The sequence below is a fragment of the Numida meleagris genome, chromosome 18, assembly GCF_002078875.1.
Source record: "Numida meleagris isolate 19003 breed g44 Domestic line chromosome 18, NumMel1.0, whole genome shotgun sequence".
Lineage (NCBI taxonomy): Eukaryota > Metazoa > Chordata > Aves > Galliformes > Numididae > Numida > Numida meleagris.
The window spans coordinates 7,629,263-7,652,988 of NC_034426.1; the positions used below are offsets into that span (position 1 = coordinate 7,629,263).

At 41.1% G+C, this 23,726-nt stretch overlaps 3 protein-coding genes across 6 annotated transcripts in view; all 3 read left to right on the top strand.

The window, feature by feature from the left end:
• Positions 1 to 3,731, top strand: part of MED13 (mediator complex subunit 13) — a 51,363-nt gene extending 47,632 nt beyond the window's left edge. Inside the window, exon 30 of the mRNA XM_021416114.1 lies at positions 392 to 3,731. Coding sequence (XP_021271789.1) covers positions 392 to 524 — 133 coding nt within the window. The 3' untranslated portion in view covers positions 525 to 3,731. The remainder of the gene's footprint in view (positions 1 to 391) is intronic.
• Positions 4,381 to 19,251, top strand: INTS2 (integrator complex subunit 2). The gene is made up of 24 exons (XM_021416120.1): positions 4,381 to 4,734; positions 5,133 to 5,271; positions 5,960 to 6,062; positions 6,313 to 6,426; positions 7,050 to 7,180; positions 7,254 to 7,427; positions 7,967 to 8,193; positions 8,849 to 8,974; positions 9,086 to 9,157; positions 9,247 to 9,361; positions 9,768 to 9,836; positions 10,185 to 10,319; positions 10,495 to 10,671; positions 11,364 to 11,472; positions 11,556 to 11,660; positions 12,098 to 12,262; positions 12,477 to 12,678; positions 13,188 to 13,313; positions 14,787 to 14,976; positions 15,650 to 15,895; positions 16,884 to 16,991; positions 18,127 to 18,232; positions 18,393 to 18,569; positions 18,673 to 19,251. The coding sequence occupies exons 1-24, from the start codon at positions 4,442 to 4,444 to the stop codon at positions 18,840 to 18,842; spliced, it is 3,579 nt and encodes a 1,192-aa protein (XP_021271795.1). The 5' UTR covers positions 4,381 to 4,441; the 3' UTR covers positions 18,843 to 19,251.
• The window catches only part of BRIP1 (BRCA1 interacting protein C-terminal helicase 1), a 107,795-nt gene continuing 104,350 nt past the window's right edge, over positions 20,282 to 23,726 (top strand). Inside the window, exons 1-5 of one of the 4 annotated variants that reach the window (XM_021416116.1) lie at positions 20,282 to 20,533; positions 21,908 to 22,033; positions 22,443 to 22,554; positions 23,096 to 23,290; positions 23,556 to 23,683. In XM_021416116.1, coding sequence (XP_021271791.1) covers positions 21,941 to 22,033; positions 22,443 to 22,554; positions 23,096 to 23,290; positions 23,556 to 23,683 — 528 coding nt within the window. In that variant the 5' untranslated portion in view covers positions 20,282 to 20,533; positions 21,908 to 21,940. Of the gene's footprint in view, positions 20,663 to 20,685; positions 21,780 to 21,907; positions 22,034 to 22,442; positions 22,555 to 23,095; positions 23,291 to 23,555; positions 23,684 to 23,726 lie in introns of those variants that run through there. The other 3 variants (XM_021416119.1, XM_021416117.1, XM_021416118.1) reach the window with 3 other exon arrangements.

A 23,726-nucleotide genomic window follows, 5' to 3' on the forward strand; every position in this document is an offset into this window, starting at 1 on the left:
TTCATAAAAAATAGCGCATAAATGAGTGGAAGATGGAAATACTTGAGCTAGAATCTTATGTGGGTTGTGAGAATACTGAAGTACAAGAGTGTGTAGATAGTCATGTAAACATAAGACACTTGTGAATGAGAAAGCATCCCATTTCTTTGTGGTTTTTAGTATGTGAACCTCTCAGTATTAATTATCGACAACAACTAAAATGAATGTTTTCTACTAAAATGAAGTTGAGCTTTGGTCTGCTCCTAATAATTCTGTAGTTGTGTTATTTCAAAATGTTGGCAAACCTACTGTATATGTTTAATACCAAAGCAACTGTATTATATTAAGCTAGTGCTGTGAAATGCTGGTGAGAAAAATCTGTTGGCTTCATGGAAGCTTGTTTGCTTTTCAGGTTTGTTCTGGAACAGTACAATGCACTCTCCTGGCTAACCTGTGATCCTGCAACCCAGGACAGACGGTCATGTCTCCCGATTCATTTTGTGGTGCTGAATCAGTTGTATAACTTTATCATGAATATGCTGTGATCTTCATCTGAATTTTGCAAGACAAAAATGAGGAAAAGGGATATTTCACTGCAGGACTAAGTTATAATTCTTCTCAGTGCAAGTTGTTTGTGATGGGGTATGAATCTTGTTACTTCCAGCAAATATTGTTTTGACTTGTGAGAGGGGTACTTATCACCTGCTGTCTTGGAGTCATTGACTATGGGGGACGCTTTAGAATGATGATCAGAAAGTGTATTATAACATTTTTAGTAGCAAAATTAACCATTTTTCCCCAGTCACAGTATTTGTGAAGAGTAATGAGCCATAGTACCCAGTCACGGCTAATGAATATTAAAAGCATGGAGATGAGAAGAAATGTGAGGAACAATGAGTTTCAACCTATGGCTTCGGAACATCAAGATGTTCTTGTATTGGATTATAGTACCTAGTATTCAAAAATGCCTGCATCTCTTATTTATTGTAAGTTTTTAAATGTATAAATTGTCTTATATTTCTTAACCTCTTTTATAAAAATTTTCCTAGAAGGTTTATACTGCCTTCTTGCTTTAAAGCAATTGGTCTAAAATATATGTAATCGTCTTAATTAAAAGTTGCAGTAGGTTGCTTTTAGAGTATTATTTTTTTGTAAGGGGGTGGGTGGGGACAGTAAATTTGTATTGTCTTGATGTACAGTTTAATGGGTATAGAGGGGGTTAATGTCCATACCATTGTGTGTGGGGGATTTACAGCTAAGCTGTAGTTGCAGAGTACATGTACAGTAATGAAGTTCACTGTGTTTATATAAATTGAAAAGGTACCGGGTCTTACAGCATTTTATATCACACCTTTACAGAGTAACAATGGCAATATATCAGTGATATTGTAGGTGGTTTAACTTGTAGTGAGAATAAAACGAATAAACTCTTCAACTGAGGTTTGTGTTATGGTTCAGGGCTGTGGCTAGATTCTCAGATCTATTTCCAGTATACTAGTTTAATTATTACAAGAATATCTATTGTGCATTGTTGCTGCTAGATATTCTTGGCACTGTGGTGAGCGCATTATTTTCTCGTGTTTGAGATAAAACACAAACCTAAAGTGGAAGACACAGAACATGGATCTTACCCAAAGTCTCCTGTGAGGCTGAAATTTAGCCCAGCTCTAGCCATTTTACAAATGCAAGAACAGTCAATCTTGACTTTAAGATTGGTGTGTGTTTAACTAAAATGTGATGTATATAGATTCTCAGTGAATTCTGGTATTCAGATTTTATTCCACTAGTGGTGGTGGGGGGGGAACCCTAAAAAATAATCCATCCCCCCCAAAACAAAACAACAACAAAAAATGCCCCAAACACTTTCCTTTTCCATGAATTTTTGGCACTGTGGCGAAGGTTCCAAGTATCAGTGTATGGCCTTCCCCATATCCCCTTTTCAGACTGGGGCGTGTGTGCTAAGGAGGCTTGGCCCTCCCTGAGGAAGGGCCTGGCAAATCACAAGGCTTTGATAAACCTCTCCTTTTGTCACCATTTTTTTTCCCTCTGTAGTTTCCTTCCTTTCTCCAAGCAGACGCCAAATGTCTGATGCTGCTCTGAAATAGCCCCTACGGGTGCTGAAGAGCAACTGCATCTGCTTTTCCTTGGTTCCTCATCTTCTGACTGCCAGATTGAAAACTTAACTCCTGCAGTGCTCACGTGAGCCTGTTGCTGTAAATCATGTCCTGGGTCTTAACGCTGTTGTCGAGCTGGTTAAACCTGTAAGGAGCAAGTTAAGATCCATTTTTGCACCCACTGTTAATCCTCTACAAGGAAGAAATCACTTGTATTTACAAAACGTGCTATGTTAATGAAAATTATGGTTTTGTAAATGCAAAATACCTGCCTGAGAATTTTTTTCTTATAAACAGTCTCCTTGAATTATGTATATACAATATTAGCGACTTTTTTGTTTTGTATAAAGAAGTTGTACAACCGGTGATGAAAACTTTCAGTCATTTCTTCAAAACAATTTGAGTGCAATCAGCAGTTAACATATTTTGATAAATAGTTAATAACTGGGTCTGTCCATTCATTCATCTTGATAATAATAATGCACCGTGGATGAAGCAGCGCATGGTTTTGTCTTACAGAGGGTTTTCTCCCTCGTGTGGCTGAGATTTTGAAGTGGAGACGTTCTCCTAAAACTGGAATCTTCAAAGTATATGTCCTAATTTTTTTTTTTTAAAGTTCTGTTGCTAAAGTGGTCATTTGTAACCCTGGCTCAGCTAGCCGAGTTCCAAGGGCTGGGGTTGGTGTGGTTTTCTGTGTTGTTCATACAGGTAAGTGAATCAGCTGCCTAAACTGTGATATAACTCTGTTCTGTTACCTGGACCACAACCTCCAACTGTGAAAGCTGCCAGTTTCCAGTTTCCCGTGTGCTCCCCTCCCCCTTTCCAGTGCAGTTAAAGTAAATGATAATTAAATTAATACTGTAACCACTCAAAAAATTAGGAGGGCCATTTCTGAAGCGATAGTCACAGCTAGAAGCGTACGTATCAAAACTGCCAACGCTGTGGAGCTAACTGCTACATGGAGCATACTTTTTCATTAGTTACTTTCACTTCACTATTTTAAGTGCACATAATCGCTGATTTCTAAATAGAACTGTCACGAGCCAGTACCTTGGGTTCTTTAGCAAGTGCAGTCTTAAGTATTTGAAAATCTCAGCTCTGGCTTCTTGAAGTGGTCTTGCGAAAACACGTTGTTCTGGCAGTACTCTGTTAAGTAGATGTGGAAATTCCCCTCCTTCTGTGTGTCCAACGAAAGAGGAATCTGAGATCCTTCCATTCCAGCTAAAAGTACATATTTTAATCGAGCCATGCAGTAATCAAGTCATGTCGTAACCTTTGCCTTGTTGCTATTTGGATCAGTTCTGGGCGCACGGTGTAAACCAGCAGGACACCACTCAACTTGTCAGCAACACGTACATTTTAAAGTAGCTCTAACATGTAGATCTGTCTGACGCTTCCTGAAACAATTAAAAGTGAATTTATATTTAAATCCTCAGCTATGTTCTTCCTTAGCTGTCAGTATGGCGCAGATCACTGTATTTCTATATTTACCTCCAGTGGTAATTTTAACCTCATATGTTGCTATGAAGACAGGCAGATGTCTTTACTGAAGCGCTATTTGTTAATACTGTAATATCAAAGTACAATGTCGCGTTCTTTTAAAGCTTTCAAAAAGAGTAAAATGTTTTTTAAAGGTTATTGCACCATCTACTTTGCTGCACAGCACTGCACGTCGCCTGTTGAGCAGCAGTGCTGCAAGCACTGTGCTGGGAGCTGGGTTCTGTTGGGGGGTTTCTCTTCCTTCAGTGATGCTTGGACAGCACTGCCCAGGGCTTCTTCCTGATTAAAGGACCCAGGACTATGCTTCGTACTTCAAGGGTTGTTGGTTTTTAATCATTGTTGTTTGTGGGTGTGCTTAATTTACAACACGATGGGATATGGGATTGCCATGCTCCTCAGGCTTCTCCTTGGGGGCCGGTGAGGGGCTGGGGGGGGGGTCACTTCAAGGGGAGGTCTCTTTTTTTTTTTTTCCTTTTTTTTAATGTCCTCTTACAGCTGTGATGTTTAGTGGCCCAACTCCTCGTATTTATCGTGACACACAAGTGATGAAGGAACGACTGCTCTTGCTGCCGAATGCTGTAAAGCCTGAGTTGTACAAACTGCGATCGAGGAAATGGAGGGAGGGGAAAAGTTTATACTTAAAAAAAAAAAAAAATTCAAATGGAATAAATTATTCACGAAGCCTTGATTGCGGTGTCTCCTCCTTGGCGGGGGCGAAGGGCCGGGCTGCGGCCTACCCACCGCGCTCACGCTTCCCGCCCGCACCGCTTCCGGCCGTGACGTCATCACCGCGCGCCGGAAGCGGGCGTGTTGCGGCTGTGGGACGGGGCTGCGGCCCCGAGGCCGCCATGGCGGAGTGCTCGGGGATGCAGTTTGTCAGTCCCTACGCCTTCGAGGCGATGCAGAAGGTGGACGTGGTTCGCTTGGCCGCGCTCAGCGACCCCGAGCTGCGTCTGCTGCTGCCCTGCCTGGTGCGCATGGCCCTCTGCGCCCCCGCGGACCAGAGCCAGAGCTGGGCCCAGGACAAGAAGCTCATCCTGCGGCTCCTCTCGGGTGTGGAGGCCGTCAACTCCATCGTGGCTCTGTTGTCCGTCGACTTCCACGCGCTGGAGCAGGACGCCAGTAAAGAGCAGCAGCTCCGGTAACGCCCGGGTTCTGTGGCGGTCTGGCTGAGGCCGCTTTCCCCGCACTTTTGTTTAATTTGTTCGTTTTATTTATTTAGTTTGTTGAATGTAGCTTTGTGTGACCGTGGCAGCGCGAAGTGCGGGGCGGGTGCTGAGGAGAAGCCGAGAGGCAGCGCTTCCATTGTGCTGCTGGGGAGAGGAGGCCTTTGAAATGGTGCCTCTCTTTGGGTGCGTCCTTTTAATGTCTGAATAGAATTAACGCGGAGTTGACTTTGTAATACCTTACAGTTACAATGCTCTTTTCCAATCCTCGGTATGATAGAAGAAATCCCTACTGAACTGTTGCCTTCCTTGAGCTGAAAAACTTTTTGGTGTTTGTATGAAATGGTATCGCTGTGCTTTCGTTGTCTGGCAGGCACAAGCTGGGAGGAGGCAGCGGGGAGAGCATCCTGGTGTCACAGCTGCAGCACGGGCTGACGCTGGAGTTCGAGCACAGCGATTCCCCCCGCCGGCTCCGCCTGGTGCTCAGCGAGCTGCTGGCCATCATGAACAAGGTACGCGTCTGCAGCTGTGGGTTTCATGTTAGTGGAAGGAGGAGCTGGAAGGCTGCGCACTGGGTGGGCTGACTTGCTGCCTGGTTCTGCTGTTGTTGTTGTGTGAGTGCGTGTCCGGTTCTTATCTGCTTCACTAAGGCTTAAAGGTTCAGTCTTAGCGAGCGCTGGCCTGTGGTTCAACTCTGTGTGAACCCAGCGCCCTAGGGGAACCCTTTCTTCCTCAGAATGAATGAGGATAATCTTTTCTGATATGGTAGAGGCTCAGTGTATCTTATAATGTGCTTTATTCAAATATAATGTGATTTTGTGAGGCATCAGTGCAGAAACCATATTTGAAAATGAAATTACATGTTTTTTTTCTGTGTCATTCTTCAGTCTTATTGCAGTATGGTATTAGCCACCATATTTCTTTTATTTTTTGTGCCCGTGTTTTATATTCCCTATGCAAACTTACTATATTTCTAGAATTCTCAGTGTGTGGTTTTTCTTCTGGGAAGAAACAATAGTATTGGTTTTATTGAAGTGCTTCTGCTAATAAATATTAATCATTCTTGACTGTTCTGTGATTGTAACTATACATTTTTGGTAACTTTAATATGTTGTATCTATTGAATTCAATGCTATGAAAGCCTGATTAGACAAACTTCCTCATAAAACCTGTTTGGTGATGATGAGAAGTGTCTCGTAGGTGTCGGAATCAAATGGGGAGTTTTTTCTCAAATCTTCTGAGCTCTTTGAGAGTCCTGTCTACCTGGAGGAGGCAGCAGATGTTCTCTGCATTCTGCAAGCAGGTGTAGTATTCTATCTTTGTAGCATGTTCATTAATATTGCTTTGCTTTTCAATTCATAAGTTCTTACAAATGTAAAAAAAATAAGTTTTTGAGCTGTTATGACTGATTTAACATTAATGTAGTCTCTGTGGCTCTTTGAAAGAGGAATGAACCACTGATTGATGCATGGTTTTTTTCATTCATGCATTTCAGGACATTTTTATTTGTTTTGTAGTGAAACACTCTAACTGTGAAAACCCTTTTTGTCCAGAGCTGCCATCGCTGTTGCCCATAGTTGATGTAGCTGAAGCCCTGCTGCATGTTAAAAATGGAGCCTGGTTCCTCTGCCTGCTGGTGGCAAACGTTCCTGATAGCTTTAATGAGGGTGAGCTACAGTTTCTTCTTGTCTAACTTACTTTTTCTGAAGATCTGCAATAAAGTTGATTTGAGGCTACATCATTTATCGTAGGTATTAGAACTGGGGTGCTGTTAGATCTTTCCTTCTCAGTATGTCCATCCCCAGTTTTGCAGCCTAATTGTAGTTATCACTGCGTGCACATTGTCATCTGTAGGCCACCTTTCTAAAGGCTGATTCCAACAGCTGCTGCTGGGATTATGAAGCTGGTGTGGCCTTGCTGATAGTTCCCTCCCCTCGGATCGAGCGAGCCATGCTGTGAGGTGAAACATTTGCTCTGACAGATAATGCCTGTGCAGTATCTGTTACCACGCAGTAAGATTTCATTCTCCAGTGCTGCCAGATGCGCAGGTTGCATTAAGAAGGGCATAAGTGGTAACTGCATGACACACAAATCTGTAAACATCCTGTAGTTTCTTAGAGAAGAAAGGAAAGAGCATTTCCATGTTCTTCCTACTCAGTGTTGTTGGCTAGTTCTTGGGGTGATCCAGCTAATAGAACATAGGGAGCTGAGCGGGACATTTTGGCTATGTGTGTTTGTGACTTCTGATTGGAAAGGAGTAATTTAGTTCCACCTCTCGTTGGCTGTTCAGTCTGTAGAGGTTTGATTAAGAACGGTGAACGGCAAGACGAGGAAAGCGTTGGAGGCCGTCGCAGAACAGAAGCGCTCCGTCACCTCTGTAAAATGAACCCTTCCCAAGCTCTGAGGGTCCGAGGCATGGTGGTGAGTCTTAATTTGGAATGTTTAATTACTGCAGTGTTGAAAACAAGGTGATTAGTGTGGATATTTTGTCTAGGTGGAAGAGTGCCATCTACCAGGCCTTGGTGTAGCTTTGACGTTGGATCACACCAAAAATGAATCTTCAGATGATGGAGTGAGTGACCTGGTGTGTTTTGTGAGTGGTTTGCTACTTGGAACAAATGCAAAAGTTCGAACTTGGTTTGGAACTTTTATCCGAAATGGCCAGCAGGTAAGAAATCATTGAATAAGCTGCTTCTAAGCAATGTGACTTGCTGTAAATCTTCTGCGTGTGGGCATCCACGTTTGTCTGAACGTGTGTCTGTCCTCTGCACTTCTTGATGCAACCTTGACAAGGCAATTTGCTGGTGGGGGATCCTCAGGTCTGTAATTAGTGTCTCTGAAGGCAGCTCTTTGCTTGTGCTTCTGAGAGATTTTTAGGTACATAATTAAACAGGCAAGAAAATTAGTGAATGGTAAGTTATCTTGAGTGATCAGTGATTAGTGTTCATGCTCGGCGTTCACTATAGGAGGTTGAATCCTGACTTGCAGGTGTTAGTTAATATTCGTGTTTATTTTGAAGTGAAGCATTGTGGTACGATCGTGTCTCGCCTGTTCCCTTGGTACTGAACATTTTATTTAAAAAAACCTCCTTTCCCTGCTCTCATTCATTTTTATTATTTTTTCCTGAATTCTTCATTGTGGAAGCTCTTCTCTCGTACAATGTCTGATGAGTTTTATATTCTTCTCATTTTTTAACTTGTCTCACAGAGAAAAAGAGATAATATCGGTTCTGTGCTTTGGCAAATGAGGAGGCAGCTGCTCCTGGAGCTCATGGGAATCCTTCCCACGGTTCGCAGCACACACATTGTTGAAGAAGCAGATGTTGATACGGAGCCAAATGTGTCTGTGTATTCTGGACTGAAGGAAGAGCACGTTGTGAAAGCCAGCGCGCTGTTACGGCTCTATTGCGCTTTGATGGGAATTGCTGGGCTGAAGTAACGAGCTGTGCTTTTACTCAATGTCTGTTCATTTAAACAGAGGATGAGAGCTTTGGGCACTTCTAATGTTGCTGTATCTTAATGTCCTTAAACCATTCTTGGTAGAATCAGACTGTTTTAGTACTAAGGGAGGCACTTCTCACATGCTCAGGACTGGAGTTGCCAGCTGATGGAAATTTCTTTATGGTGCTGAGAGTGAATATTATTTAATGCTTAAGGTCTTTGGAGACAGATATGTTTTTTACTTTCTGGTACTATTCTTACCAGAAAAGTTTTACCTTCTAATGATGAAGATCCATGTCTGAACTTCACTGATGTTTTTCCCACATTAATATTTTAGATTTTAAAAAATGCACTGCTCTGTTTGATGCTGCAAAGTCAGTCCTACAGACTCGTTGAAAGAAGCCTAAGCATTTGGAACACATAGGACAGAAAACTCTAGCAACCTGCACCGTATGAACTCCAAATTTTTCTTGTGTCTCTTAAGTTCAAGAGAAGTGCCAGTTAATTTTGATACTCATAATTGATAATAACTTGATGAACAGGTCAAATAACAGCAAAAACTTCACATTTAACCATTGTGATGAGATTGGAAATCACTGTGAAATGATCAGTTTTGGTTTTTTTCTTTTCTTCCCCTCCCCCCATTCAGACCAACGGATGAAGAAGCAGAGCAGCTGCTGCAGCTGATGACCAGCCGGCCGCCCGCAACCCCCGCTGGTGTTCGCTTTGTGTCCCTCTCCTTTTGCATGCTTCTGGCCTTCTCCACTCTTGTCAGGTACTCCCTCTGCATTTTTTTTAATGAATTAATTTTTTCCTGCTAGTAATTGTTAGTAAAACCAACTGTAATTCCTGGGCAAATAATCTTTTATGTGGTTTCTCTATGCAGTACGCCAGAACAGGAACAACTCATGGTGATGTGGCTTAGCTGGATGATAAAGGAAGAAGCTTACTTTGAAAGGTGAGAGGAGGCTTCTTTTGTTTTGAATGATTCCAATAATCTCGTTTTGATCTTTATTGGAAATTAACTCTTTCTCTTTGTTACTGTAGCATTTCTGGTGTGTCTGCTTCCTTTGGTGAGATGCTTCTCTTGGTCGCCATGTATTTCCACAGCAACCAGCTCAGTGCTATCATTGATCTGGTCTGCTCCACGTTGGGAATGAAGGTAAATCCTAAGCTGTTTCTGACACTAACCTTTCTCTGTTAAAATGAGGGTTTTTTTAACTGTGTATTCAAACTCTTATATTTACTTTGGTTTTGATATAAAAGCTTCAGTTTTGCTGACATACCTTAGTAAATGTGTACTTAAGAAGTGAGTAAGTTCATCTAGAAAATGTTGCCCTGTGTGTAACACTTGGAACAGAGGAACGTTAGAGAAAAGATACCATCAAGTTATTGAGTGGACTTGTTGAAATCATTATTTGCAGGAAATGATCTTTTTAAGAGCGCTGGTTGAAGTCTTTTCCAAACTGAGCTGCAAAGGTTTTATTTCAAATAGTTTAAAGAAACACCTGTGTTTGGAATGCTTAAGCTTGAGCTTAACGTTGCAAGTACTGCATTCTGTGTTTCAGATTGTTATAAAACCCAGCTCTCTGAGCAGAATGAAGACAATCTTCACACAGGAGATTTTCACCGAACAGGTATTTTAAGTTTAAGCCTTTTTATGTTTTGTTTTGTTCTTCTTTAATCACTACCAGAATTGATGCCCTCCTGGGACTGAAAAGCTTTGGCCTTTGCTTTTGTACGTTGATGCAATTATGTAAAATGATGTAGTAGTGGGAAATCACTCGTTAGTGTATTTGTGCTACAGTGTTACATCCTGTATGTACTGTATTAAACTACATAAAAACGTTTGTTAGTTTCCAGACAATGAAAAATGAGTAAATGTCTGAGAGGATGTAGCTCTGCAGCTTTGTCACGTTGAGCTGTATTTTGTGATATGGTGAATATCTGTGTTATTTTTCACGACAATTATAACCTTCTTTTAGGTTGTCACAGCCCATGCAGTTCGTGTGCCCGTTACAGGCAGTCTCAGTGCCAACATTACTGGTTTTCTACCCATTCACTGCATTTACCAGCTCTTAAGAAGCCGATCGTTCACCAAGCACAAAGTATCCATTAAGGTATGACCTTCATCTTATTTCTGTTCTCAAGTTTGGCTTTTCCGACAACAATTGCCTAAAAAATTAAAATATGACCAGAATTATTCGGGATTATTACAGCCTGTTACCAACAAGAAATGACCCTTCAGCTCTGAACTGAAACATGGTGGCATATATATATATTTTTTTTTCCCAGGACTGGATTTATCGGCAGCTCTGTGAAACCACCACTCCACTCCACCCTCAGCTGCTTCCTCTTATTGATGTCTACATTAACTCGATTCTTACTCCTGCATCAAAATCCAACCCTGAAGCCACAAACCAGCCTGTGACAGAACAGGAGATACTGAATGTTTTTCAAGGACTCACTGGGGTAAACTGTTTATTTTTTTTACATACTTTCGTGTCAACGTGTGTGTGGTTCAGTAGATCGTATATATGCTTGATTTACATTGTGGAAGTTGTATTTTTGTCTTTAATCCCTGTATAGTCAGTTGCTTTGCCCTACTGTGATGGTCACGTGTACAGAAGTGAATCTTGTTAGCACTGCCCATTGCTCTAGGAGGATTGCTGTTTGTCTGCCTTTCACACTTTTGCTTAGGAAGTCATCACCTCGTGTTATTAAAAATAGAAACTAAAACACTTAGTAGTCATGAACTCTTGCTAGCAGAGAAATGGATTGAAAAGGAGAAGCGTTTATCTGGAATTTCTATTACTGGCCTTCTTAGATAAAAAATATTAATTAACTGAAGCATTCTAGCTGTTCTTGCAAGAAACACTTTCATTTTGATAGAAGTATATGTCACTTGGGTACATGCAGAATGAGTGGCAAGCATTGACTTGTGCTGGAATCCTGAGGCTCCAAGAAATCAAAAATAGATTTTATGTGTGAAGGTAATTTAAAAAACAAAGTTCCCTACAACTTTCAGCTTGCACCTCATATGGCTTGATAGTTTTATACAAGATTTACTGCCTTCTTCTTCTTCATGTGTGTAGGTAAATCCAAATTTTTGCTCCCTGGAACTGGGAATGCAACATGACCTTTGTATGTGGTTTTCTATACAGGGAGAAAACACTCGTCCTGTTCAGCGTTACAGCATCACAACGCAGTTGCTCGTCCTCTACTATGTCCTGTCGTACGAAGAAGCACTTCTGGCAAACACAAAAATACTGGGTATGTGTGAATATGTTTAGATTTTTGTATTAAATGCAGTATTGCAATTGTTACATGTGGTTTCTTTTCCTGTTCCGTTATAGCTGCCATGCAAAGAAAACCCAAGTCTTACTCTTCAGCACTAATGGATCAGATTCCCATCAAGTACCTCATCCGGCAGGCACAGGGGCTGCAGCAGGAACTGGGAGGTATAGCTGTCTGTGAAAGCCTAATGTGCATCAGGAATAAAAGCTAAGCTTGTTTCCTTCTGTGCTGCTGTTGTCTGTTTCATAGTGAGCTTGCCTTCCTGTTTCTTTTAAAACCTCAGTAGTAACTAGTGAGATGAGAGGGAGATTTAAAGAGTAGTTAATTACCCTGGAGTAGTTGTTAAAGTAGAAATGACCTGAGGATTAAATTTTTATTCAGACTGAGTTTAAGTGTTACTGTAGAGTCTTCTCACTTCTCCAAAATAGAACTTTTCCTTTCTGTTGGATGTAGAACTTCAGGCAGTAAATGTGCAAGCTCATTGAAATTTTCAGCAGTGAGTCTGTTAAGGTTTCTTGTTGAAATAACAGGCAGAATTATGTTCAGGTGAGTGATGTAGCTATTTAAATCTAAGGTGTGTACTTTTCTAATACCCTTACAGGCTTGCATTCTGCACTGTTACGCCTTCTTGCAACTAACTATCCACACCTCTGCATTGTGGAAGACTGGATCTGTGAGGAGCAGATCACAGGCACCGATGCCTTACTGAGGAGGATGCTTCTCACAACCATTGCGAAGAATCATTCTCCCAAACAGCTCCAGGAAGGTAAAAACTGTACTAAGCAGTTTTCTTTCCAAATTGGTCGAATATGAGGGGTTTGGAAGTGTGTAATCACCCAGTTCATCTGATCTCAATTCTGCATTTGTGTAATGAGAATGTTCTGCCGCAGCCTTGTTAATATATGAGTCTTCAGGTCACAAAGTCAGAAGAAAATGTTAGAAGTACAGTTTACCAAGATCCCATTGTCTTTCTTTTATAGCATTTTCCATGCTGCCTGGAAATCATACCCAGCTGATGCAGATTCTGGAACACTTAACACTTCTCTCGGCTGGTGAATTGATCCCATATGCAGAAGTACTGACATCAAATATGAATTGCTTGCTGAATGCTGGGGTCCCTCGGAGGATTCTTCAGACTGTCAATAAGCTGTGGATGGTTCTTAACACTGTGATGCCACGAAGGTAGGTCCAAGATGCTGTTCAGTGCAGGTAGAGATGGAGTGCCACTTCTTGTTTTAAAAGTAATAACGTAATTCACTTGTCTGAGGAAGTGTAGATTGTGACTGAATAAAATGTGTTGGAGTTGCATTCCTTTTTGCTTAGTTAAAATGTTTAACCTTTTGTATTGAAAAGGAAGATAGTTCTTGTTTTCAGGAGAAAGGAAGTCTGTCATTTGCTTACAGTATAGAAAGATTGTTTTCTAAAGTAGGAACTCACTCTAGTGAGAATGTGCCTTTGTTTAGGAAGTGGATACACTATTGCCATGAAAACAGAGCTCTGTGTTTCTGGTGTGAATGTAACTTAACTACATCGTGGTTAACTTCAACATCTGCAAATGCGGTATGGGTTTTTGTAGGCCTGTCAGGGAGCAGAAAAATACAGCTGATTGAGGTGAGTGAGTACCTGGATGCTTCTGAGAGCCTTTTGCTCTTTCTATATTAAAAATAATCTTGCAAATAATCTCATTTTAGGTTGTGGGTGATGACTGTTAATGCTCTGCAGCCTTCGGTGAAAATAGTCCGGCAGCAGAAGTACACTCAGAATGATCTGATGATTGATCCTTTGATTGTGCTGAGGTGTGATCAGCGAGTTCATAGGTAAGCACCTCCATTAGCTTTTATGCCCTGCGCTGTCTCATAGAAAACCAAAAACCTTCCGTGCTTCAAAAAGTATCTTCAAACTTGTGTGAGCTGGTAAGTTCCAGCTTTGGGTGCACCATTTTCTCGTGCTGTGCTTGTTGGTCTGAGGAGTGAGAGAACCGTGCGTGCTGTTTGGGCACATCTTGCTGTCCAGCTGAGCATCTCCTTAAATAATCTTCTGTTTTGGTAACTCTGGGATTTGCACATAGATCATCCATTTTAGGTACGTGTGTGTGAATTTGTTCTAGGTCTTGCAATAAGCTTAAAATGGCTGCTGCCACATGGTGGGGGGGGTTGTCACTGCAACGTCCTTCCACTTCCCGGCTGTCTTTTACCACTCTTCGTGGGCCTGTAAATATTATGTCATTTTGGGAGATGGTTTCTGACAGTGGATGTTTGGTGAATGTAATGAAGGTAGATTTGCTTCATTCCTCAACTAAGTCTCATAGCAGCACTCAGAAATTCATTCCTGTAGCTGTCATGGTGACAGAGGAGGATGTGTAAAGCTGAGTTATGGCTTTGATGTGGAAGAACAGGCTGAGAATGTTAGTAGTGGAAATGATCATAACTGATAGCATCAGACCAGCTTTTAAGGAGAGCTTGAAATAATGCAAAAAATTTTAACGCAGAATTTCTAAGTTATAACTTCGCTGATGAAAATGGCATTCGTTATTCTAAAAAGGAAATGGTTAATCATTTTAGGAGCCTCCAGCTTTTATCCTTTTTGTATCCTTTTCCGTGTCTTCTGTCAGCTGTGGTTTAATTTTTCCCTTTTTACTCTTTTTTTTTTTTAAATACCCTTCTGTTTGTGATAAATGAGTGGTAGTCATCTTGATGTGTTCGTCACGTTCTTGTTTGTGTGTATCTGTCCTCCCTTGCCTTTTAGCAATTGAACTGTTAATCTGATTTTCATTCAGCTACAACTCTGCTAGACTTCACGTTTCTGTTGGTGACATCTTTAAAGCCAACCCATAGGTGAAGTATTTACATGTACGCCCCTTCAGCCTTGGATGAAAATGGAAAATCTCACGCTTCTGATACTATGAGAGAGATCTCTAATACGGTGTGATTTGGAAGCTATCATCTTAGTATTGTGGAAGCAGTTTTGCGAAGCAAAATGATCCTTCAGATGATTGATTTGGCTGAATTCACTGCTGCAGATTCTGTTCTAGTTTCCTCTGTTCATCAAGAAGTAGTGTCTCAGTAGTTCCTTGTTTTTGGTAGAGTGTATGCATAACAGAAGCAGGACTAAGTGGCAGGGCAGCAGGAGGGCTTGTGACCTTCAGTATTCTGCAGCGTTGGGGAAAATAGCTTTAGTGTGATCCAGAGTTCAGCCAAGTGCATCTTTGAGTTCTTTCAGTTTGTTTTTACTATTACTGTCTTACTGTTCTGCCTACTGATAAGGCTTTGTTTGATGTGTTCCCGTATCAGGAGCCCTCCTCTGATGGATATAACTTTGCACATGTTGAATGGATATCTTCTTGCTTCAAAAGCTTACCTCAATGCTCACCTGAAAGAAACAGCAGAGCAAGACATTAGGCCATCCCAGAACAATGCCATGGGTCCAGAAACCCCAGAAGTTACAAGGGAAGAACTGAAAAATGCATTGCTTGCTGCTCAGGTAAAGAGGAAGAATGGCTATTAAACGTCATGAAGAAAGAAAATGAGAAAACAGGAATACAGAAATAGAAAATAAAAAAAGGGAAAACAGGAGACCTAATAGATTATTTATTTTGTTTTAGTTGACTTTTGTTACCACAAAAAAAAAAAGAAGCACTTGCTGTATTCATATTGTTAAATACTTTCTGGGGAGTTCTTGATTAACCTTGTTTCACAGACATTTTTTTCTTACCTTTGTCTGGAAGAGTGTCACATATAAAGTGCCTCTTAGAGAATGATTTTTTTTTAGTTAATAGAAGCTTTTATATTTAAATGAGTATTGTAGTCTCCTCTGAATACTGTGAATTGTATGGCATATGCATATTTTGTTTGATCGGGATGCTTTAATGGACCTTTGGAGATATATTTTGAAACAAAATTATAATGTAATTATGTTAATGTACTGGATTTAAGCTTTTGGTCAGGTAACTTTTTAATGTTTTCTGGGATTTGTAATTCTTGATCTGTGGTTTCTTGGTTTTTGTTTTTGTTTTCTATTGAAAAAAAAGTTCTATAGCCGGAAATTGTAGCAGTCTAACTGCCTTTAGTTTCTACAATTGCCATTATTTAGTATTTTATTTCGTGGCTCGTTTATTTCTCTATGATTTATGTTCTCCTGCTGCTTTTCTTCACAGGACAGTGCTGCTGTACAGATTCTTCTAGAGATCTGCTTACCTACAGAAGAAGAGAAAACCCAGAGCAGTGGTACCTACAGTTTGCTAAAGAGTGTTCAGAGTACCACAGGTCCTAAGAGTTCAGATGTGGAGGAAGGAGAAGATAGCTTGCTGTGTAACCTTCGAGAGGTCCAGTGCCTGATCTGCTGTCTGCTGCATCAGATGTATATAGCTGACCCCAACATAGTAAAACTTGTTCATTTCCAGGTCTGGTTTGCATTATTTTAGTTCTTTCATGTTTTTTTTCTGGTTAGGAGAGAGCCAAACAAAGTGTTCAGAGGATGTTGTGTGCTACTGTTGTGTTCCTCACAAATTACAAAAACACTCCTCTTCTTTCCATCTTCCCAGTAATGTAGTAACCACGTTCCCTCCAAATTTCAGTGCTTTTGCTTGGTGTTGTAGCTGAGAGGGGAGCAGCTAAACCATGTCTGTTCCTCATCATTTAACACACACTTTGATTGTGCCTTTGCCCTGTTTTATACTGAAATAGCGTGTCCGTTCTAGGCCAAGGAAAACTGGCATGCAGATCTTTTAATTACTTGTTCCACATATTGCGGGGGTTTACTTTTTTCTGGCAGTGGTCTTAAGTTAATATAGCCATTATTCAAAACCAGAATTTGGCTTCACATGTAAACTTCATATCTTTCATTTTTGTAAGGGCACACTTAATCTCTTTGGAGTTGGAAGGATAAAGAATGCCCCTGTCAGGGCAACTGTTGGCCTTCAAAAGAAGAAGCCTGGAAAGCTTAGCCATTTTTTAATATAAAGATGTTTTTTGGTGTATGTTAGATTGTACGTTGCCAGATGGCAGTCTCTTTAAAAGCAGCTAATTTGCCTTGACCTGGCATTGATTAAGTGACTGGAAAAGTCCTAATGGTTCAGTTGTGAAATAAGCAAGTTAGGGCCCATAGAGGTGTCTGGAAAATAGGGCAAAGACACAGAAGGAAAGGGTCACCGCAGCCTGGTTTAGTTTGGGGAGCAAAGGGGCAGTTTATATGCAAATACTAGATGTTAAAGTCCTGTGGATAAAGAACAGATTCACCCAGCCTCCCTCAAGTTGCCTTAGAGGTGCGGGCCTGTTGCTTGTCTTTCTGAACAAAAGGAAGTTAAAAGTGTATTTGTTTAGAAGAAAGCATTATTGAAGCAATTTTTAAAACACCTCTGGCATGTCTGTTTTCTTTCCTTAATCCGGCAGGGTTATCCGTGTGAACTTCTGGCACTGACGGTGGCAGGGATTCCATCAATGCACATCTGTCTGGATTTCATACCTGAGCTCATTGCCCAGCCTGAACTTGAAAAACAGGTACCGTGCAGTCATCCAGTCAGAGAATCACTGTATGTAGTTAACCATGATGCAGTATTGGTTAGGGGGAGAAAAGGAAAAGATCACTTGAAAAAAAGTCTTGCTCTAACCTGCCCAGTATATTAAGGTAGTATCTGTAGCATTTTTACCTTGAATTAAAGGCCCTCCCACCAAATCCAGGACTCTTCCAACAGAGCTCTGTACATTTGTTTTGCAGATGCTCATGAATTTCATTATTACCTCTAAGAACATGAATAAAAGCTCTTTCAGCGATGGCTTTCATTTTTTATATTGTATATCTATCAGTTGGCAGAAGTTTTGCCTACTTAGTTTTTAGCTGATGCTTCATAGCTAGAGGAACGTGCACGAGCGTTCAGATTTTGAAAACCTTTTTTTGCAGATACCCTGCAGAGCAGATGGAGCAGCATAAACATCAAAATTTTCTTTTTTCTTGTGAAAGGTTTAACTACCAAGTCTTTTTTTTCCAGAGAATATTACTACTGTTTCGTGATTGAAGCTCAGCAAAGGAAGAGTCAGAAATTTGATTTTTGAAAGGTCTTCTCATGATGGTTGTGAAAAACAACAGCAAAAAATTCTTAATTAGTACTTCCTAAAGCATTGGTAAATGTTGATTTGGTATGCTGTGACAAGGGGTGATTACATATTTGTCTAGTCCTAGGTAGCTGGATATTTGGGAGCTAATGATTCCTCTGTTTTCTGTATTAAACAAATTTCTTGTTTGCTTTTATTTAATCCCTTTTAAATACTGTTCATGAGAAGGCATTCAGATGAAGTTTAAGCTAGAACACATGGGATATTTAACAGCTTTTACAAGGATTACATTGTAAATTGTCTGTTCCTTTGTTGCTCATTGAAATGTTGGAACAAATTATGTCTGTGAGGGAGCTTCTGAAAGCCTAAATCTGATGCTTGACTAACGATAAACATCTGGGTTGTGTTTTTTTTGATGTCAGCAGAAAAATTTTGCAATAACTATTTTTAAGGCTTCGTTTCCTTATTGTGAAATGGAGAATATTTACTAACTCTTAAGTTATGTGAAGAGCTTAGGACTGTAATTGCAAAGCAATGTATAACTCGTTGCTTATTTCTCTTTTGCCTTTCACCTACTTAACAGATATTTGCCATCCAGTTACTTTCGTTTTTGTGCATTCAGTATGCTCTACCAAAATCTCTGAGTGTGGCTCGCTTGGCTATCAATGTGATGGGAACCCTACTCACAGGTGAGCAGTCCAGCAACCCCTGAATGTATCACTGTGAAAGTTAGATTTGTGTAGTTCAAATACAGATGTACCAAAATGCCAATGAGTAACAAAACAACAGTTCTTGACTGGATTTTAGTAATAGTTCCTTTTTCCTTAACTATTTCCTTTTCCTCCATAGTTTTAACCCAGTCGAAGCGCTATGCCTTTTTCATGCCAACGCTGCCTTGTTTGGTGTCATTCTGTCAAGCCTTCCCTCCTTTGTATGAGGATATTATGTCTCTGCTGATACAAATAGGGCAAGTTTGTGCCTCTGATGTTGCTACACAGACAAGAGACTTTGACCCAATAATTACACGTAAGTAAGGCAGCTTGTATTTCACAAGTAATTTAATGGTGTTACAGATGTAATACAGCTATTTATTTATATGTACTTTGTTTTTCTAACTTAATTTTTTTAGGTCTCCAGCAACTGAAGGAGAGACCAAATGAGGTGTCAGGACTTTGTAAAGATTCGCCTTACAAAAGTTGTTCAAGGGACATTACAAGCGTGGATCCTGATGTTCAGTTATGCCAGTGTGTTGAGAGTACTATAATTGAAATAATTAACATGAGTGTAAGTGGAGTTTAGGAAGAACACAAATGAAGTGGTACTGTCCCATGGCCTATGGTGTCTAAATTTGGAGAGAGCTGCCAAAGTGGATTGAAGCACAAGTCTGTGTTATTCATTCATTGGATTCTGTTATGGCTGAACCTTGCTGAAGGAAAAGAATACTTCAAAGGGACTTACTTTGCTTGGTAAATCATTTCTAGTGAAAGTAGGTGTGATTTTTCAGGCGTGCTTGGTTTCTGATTTGATACAACACACCCATAATGGGTTTCTAACACTGTGAAGTGAGGACTTCATTTGTTGAGCAAAATGCAAAATGATGGGTAAGAAAAATTTGAGATCGGAGAGCTTTACTAAAACTCAAATGAACTACTGTTTCAGAGCCCTGCAGAGCATGATGGAATAAAGCATTCCAAGGAACATTTGAAAAGTGATGCAAATAACTTGCACCATCACACTGATAACTAAGAAAAAGCTTTAACTTTTTAATTTGCTTTTTAAACCGTTGGCCAATTTGTGAGATCAGCAACTTCAGAACTGATTAACGTAAAGATCAGCCAGCCTTCATGAAAAATTTGAAACTGGTCTCAAAGTTTCTTAAACAAACTAAAAAAATGAAAAACAAAAGCCTAGTGTAGTACAAACTGAACTGTAGCACAGATTGTTCAGTATTTTTAAACCTCAGTTTAAAAGAGATGAGAATGTTGTTACGATTAAATGTAGAGATAACTTTAGTCGCCATCAGGATAAGATTAACAAAGAAATTAGTGTTGGAGATGACTGTGACAGAAACTGAATGTCCCCGTAGTGAGAGGGATGACAGATTTCAGCAGGACCACAGCAGTTACGCGCAGCTCAGAGAACGAGAAGGCTGAATCCATGTGTGTACACGATCTTTCATTTACAGCTGCGGGATTTGGCCTTGATGGATGTCTTGTGGCATTGCAGAAGAGGTTGATGGTGCAATTTTCTTGAAGGTTGCGCCAGCTCTGATGCGAGGCAGCAGAGGGATAAAATTGTTGGGCTGTTGTGCCAGAACTGGATGTTGTACTTGACTTGCTAAGCTTGGCAACCCATCTTTACTCGTTTTTAAATGGCAACATTCAGCATCCTTCATTAAGTAAAATATTTTTCAGTTAAAATCAGTTTATATTTCAGAAATAACAGTCTGATTTTTAGTGTGTCTGGAGGAAGTCCTGCATAGCTGCCTTTGACCTGTGCTGGATGGTAACTGGGAGGCTAATGCTGTATTCCCACCGCCATTCCAGGATTGTCTGAGTATAACCATGTGGTAACACCCCTTGGCCACTGAATATATTTTTTGTCATCTCGATGTAATGTATGTAAATATTTTTTTCCCGTTATGTTTAATTTTCTATGCAGTATTGATATTTAAATAAATAATTTTAGAGGAAAAAAAAAAGGTGGATGATGCGGAACGGTTCAGAGTTGCGCATATTTTTAATTTGAGGTGAATTTTTGGTGTTAGCACGGGCACGGCCTGAGGAGCCGGGCTGCCTGGTTGCGTAGCAACGAGTGCAACGCGGAAGCCAGCAAGGTCCTCTACGATTGGCTTAACGGGAGCGGGCTCTGCTTAGTGTGCGGCTTGCTGATTGGTGGCTTCGCGCCCTTTCCTGTCAGCTGATTGGCGGGCGGTGCCGAGGCCGCGCGGGAGGCGGGAAGGTCGGACGCTGAAGGAGCTGCCGCCTCAGGTGAGCGGCCGCGCGGAGCCGCTCGTCGCTTTCCGCGGGGCAGAGCGCGGCTCTGAGGTGAACGGGCTCGGAGGAGGCCGCGGAGTGGCTTTCTAGGGGCTTCTTAGAGAAGATGAAAGAAACGCCCAGGTGCGCAGCGTGGGCGGGCACGTTGCACTCGGGAGGATGACAGCAGCCGCTGCCTCAGCGCTCCTCCCGCCTGCAGCAGCAGAGCCGCCCGGGCCGGCCCGCGGGTCCCGGCCGTCCCCGCCCTCTGCCCCGCTCGGTTCTTACGGGAATCCTTCCCACCGCCTCCCGGGCCCTGTTCGTGGGCAGAGACCGCATAAACTCAGTTCCGAACTGATCGCTGGGGAAATCCCCCCGAGTGTTTTAGGGAGAAGGCCCTCGGCGGCTGCGGTTGCGTTTTGGGAGGAGGGGGTGGCTGCGAGCTCCCGTCAGCGATCCCCTTCTGGCGGGGCTTCTCTGCGCTGGTGGGAGCTGATGGGGAGCAGTGCCTTGCGCTGGTGGTTTTCTGATGTCTGCATTTCTTCCTTAAAAGTCAGCTGAGGATGCAATTAGACAGTTTTTGTATCAGGCTGCTCTCTTGGCTTGTACATGCTGAAAAAGATAGATTTATGTCTTTTAAAAACGAGTCTTTATTTCCCATGTATATCTACTTTCAGTATCTTTAATTCAAAATCTCAGCGTTTTAGCATGATGCAGAAGCAGGCTTTCCTTCATCATTCAGAGTAACATGAGTAGAGCAGCAAAGTGAGTGACAGCTCATTTCCACCCGGGTAACTGTTAACAACATAAAGATTGTTTTGTTTTAAAACATCTCCTTTTTAACCTCAGTGCCCGGTTTTACCTTCATGTAGCTATGAAACAAACACTGCAAACTTGGCCAGTTGTGTCACTGTGGATTACAGCATCTTGAAGCTCAAGCTAATGAGTCTGAGGGACTGAAAAACTGATTTTTTTTTTTTGAACAATTTTTTCATTTTCTTTTTAGTAGTTATTTCAGTATTTCAGGAGAAATACTTACGCCTCCCCTCCCCACTGGAATCTGAGTTGCTGTCTCAAAAAATGTTCAGTTTGGGAAATAGATTCTAAAATGATGTATGCATTTCATTCATAGTGTTTTTCTTTCTTTTTGTGTGCGTGTGTTTTATTTTATTTTTATTGCTCACGTTACTCATCGGATGGAGGTAACTTGTTCTTTGTAACAACGACCAAGCCTGAACAGAAGACACGAGCATAAATTCCTGTATGTCAGTTCTGCTGATGTCCAGAGCTTTTAGCCCCTCTTTCTGCTTGGTTTTGTTTGGTGCCATTTGTTGGTTCAAGCTTTCCTGGTTGGTAATGTTGACTTGTTGATTCTGGTTTTTATTGTAGTTGTAAACCTGAAATAAACGGGAAAAAGCAGCAATGTCTTCTGACGTGTCTCAATATACAATTGGGGGAGTGAAGATTATGTTCCCTTGCAAGGCTTACCCTTCGCAGCTTGCTATGATGAATGCTGTAAGTAGAATTTGTATGAGCATCTGCTGAGTGAGCAGCTTGCAGTACCCATCAGCCCATAGAAAAATAACGTATTTAATTCAGAGCCTCCAATATCTTGAGAATTTCACTCGTAATGTACCGTACTGTGTTCTGTGCTGTGCAGTGATACTTGGCCCCAGGTAGGGAATGTTGAAGTGCATTTTTGGATTTGTGAGCATTCATGCTAAGAAGTAAGTTCCTTACTATACATGCTTGTTATACATGTGTATTCTAATTTAGATTTTACGTAGTTTTGCAAATATATAAGGAGAAAAGGATTTAATAAAGCGTTTCTTTTAAACAAAACGTTTGGTATTTCAGTAAGTTTTCACTTTCCTGAGAATTGTTTTTTTTCCTAGTAATTCTGGTTTTGTTATTCTCCTTGAAGATTGTTAAGGGCTTAAATAACGGGCAGCACTGTTTGTTGGAGAGCCCCACAGGAAGTGGCAAAAGCTTGGCGTTGCTTTGTTCTGCGTTATCGTGGCAGCAGTCTCTGTATGGTAAGTGTTTGTAACATCTGTCTGTGTAGCTTTTAATTACCAAAATGTATTATAATGAATTGCTCTTGTTGCTTTTCACTCCTTAAATATTTGGTATCAGGAGTCTAGCTCTGTCCGTGGTTGCACGTATTGCCTTACTGGCAGTGTGGCATTAGTCAAACACAGCAGTAATGGCCAGTAGCACTGAGCAGAGTAACTTTCATGTTCAAGTGGATTTAGCTATCTGTTATCGTATGGGAATTATATGGCTTTTGGTCTTAAAAGGGAAATACTTGTGGTTTGCAGTTACGCAGGTTGAATTGCAAAAGAGGGTTGGTTTTTTTTTTCCAGTTGTGCAAGTTGTTACAGTTTCTTTGCGCTGCAGATCTTGAATGAGTGATGACAGCTTGTTCAGGTTGTGTAGCATGTAGAGAGATGCGAGTTTTATAACTCATACCTACAGGAAGCCTTTCATCTTAACTATTATGAAAGTCTAGGTCTTGTCTGCCAGCCTGAATAGGTTTTCTTGAAGACAAACGGCCGTGTCCTTTATCTTCCTTAGAGAAATCACTGCTGAAATCATCATGTGAAAAGGAGGACAGGGAGGCAGCAGCCCCGCCACCGTGTCGCTGTGTGTGTCATTCCCGACCTGAGAGCAGCGAGGCGGCCGCAGGAGCGAGTCGTGGTGCTACGTGTTCTTCTAATAATTGTGAACCAGGAGGTTCTGTAAAAACTGGAAACGAACAAACAGACGCAGGTAATTTTGAAGAGGAGAAGATAAAAACCTGTTCTAGCACTAAAAAGCATTGCCGTTGATGCTTTCGAGTCAGGGACTTTTTTTACCATCGTAATAGCAGGGTACTATGTGATTCTGCCCTGCATGGACATGGTTGTGTAGAAATGCCCCTATGTCATGTCTTAACCATGTTTGTAATGATTTGTATATTTAAAATATTGTCCTTGCTTAATGCATTTCTAGTAGTGGATGTTATTTTTTAATTATTTCCTTGTTATTTTTACAGAATGCAAGGAGAACAGCACCCTAGCTTCAAAATTGTCTGCCAAAAAAAGGGCATCTGTATGCGGAAACGAGAGTGATGATTTTCAAGTAGACAGGAAAAGGATTCGTCCTTTAGAAACAGAGCAGCAGGTGAGCAGAGCTCATTGGCAGTAAGGTTATCCAGGTGCAGCTC

What these genes read in the sequence shown, in the direction of transcription:
- INTS2 (XM_021416120.1), top strand. Translation starts at nt 4,442, where the DNA reads ATGGCGGAGTGCTCGGGGATGCAGTTTGTCAGTCCCTACGCCTTCGAG. An exon ending in TCCTGATAGCTTTAATGAGG is followed by an intron (nt 6,427 to 7,049) that starts GTGAGCTACAGT and finishes TTGGCTGTTCAG; the next exon opens with TCTGTAGAGGTTTGATTAAG. An exon ending in GATGGGAACCCTACTCACAG is followed by an intron (nt 18,233 to 18,392) that starts GTGAGCAGTCCA and finishes TTTCCTCCATAG; the next exon opens with TTTTAACCCAGTCGAAGCGC.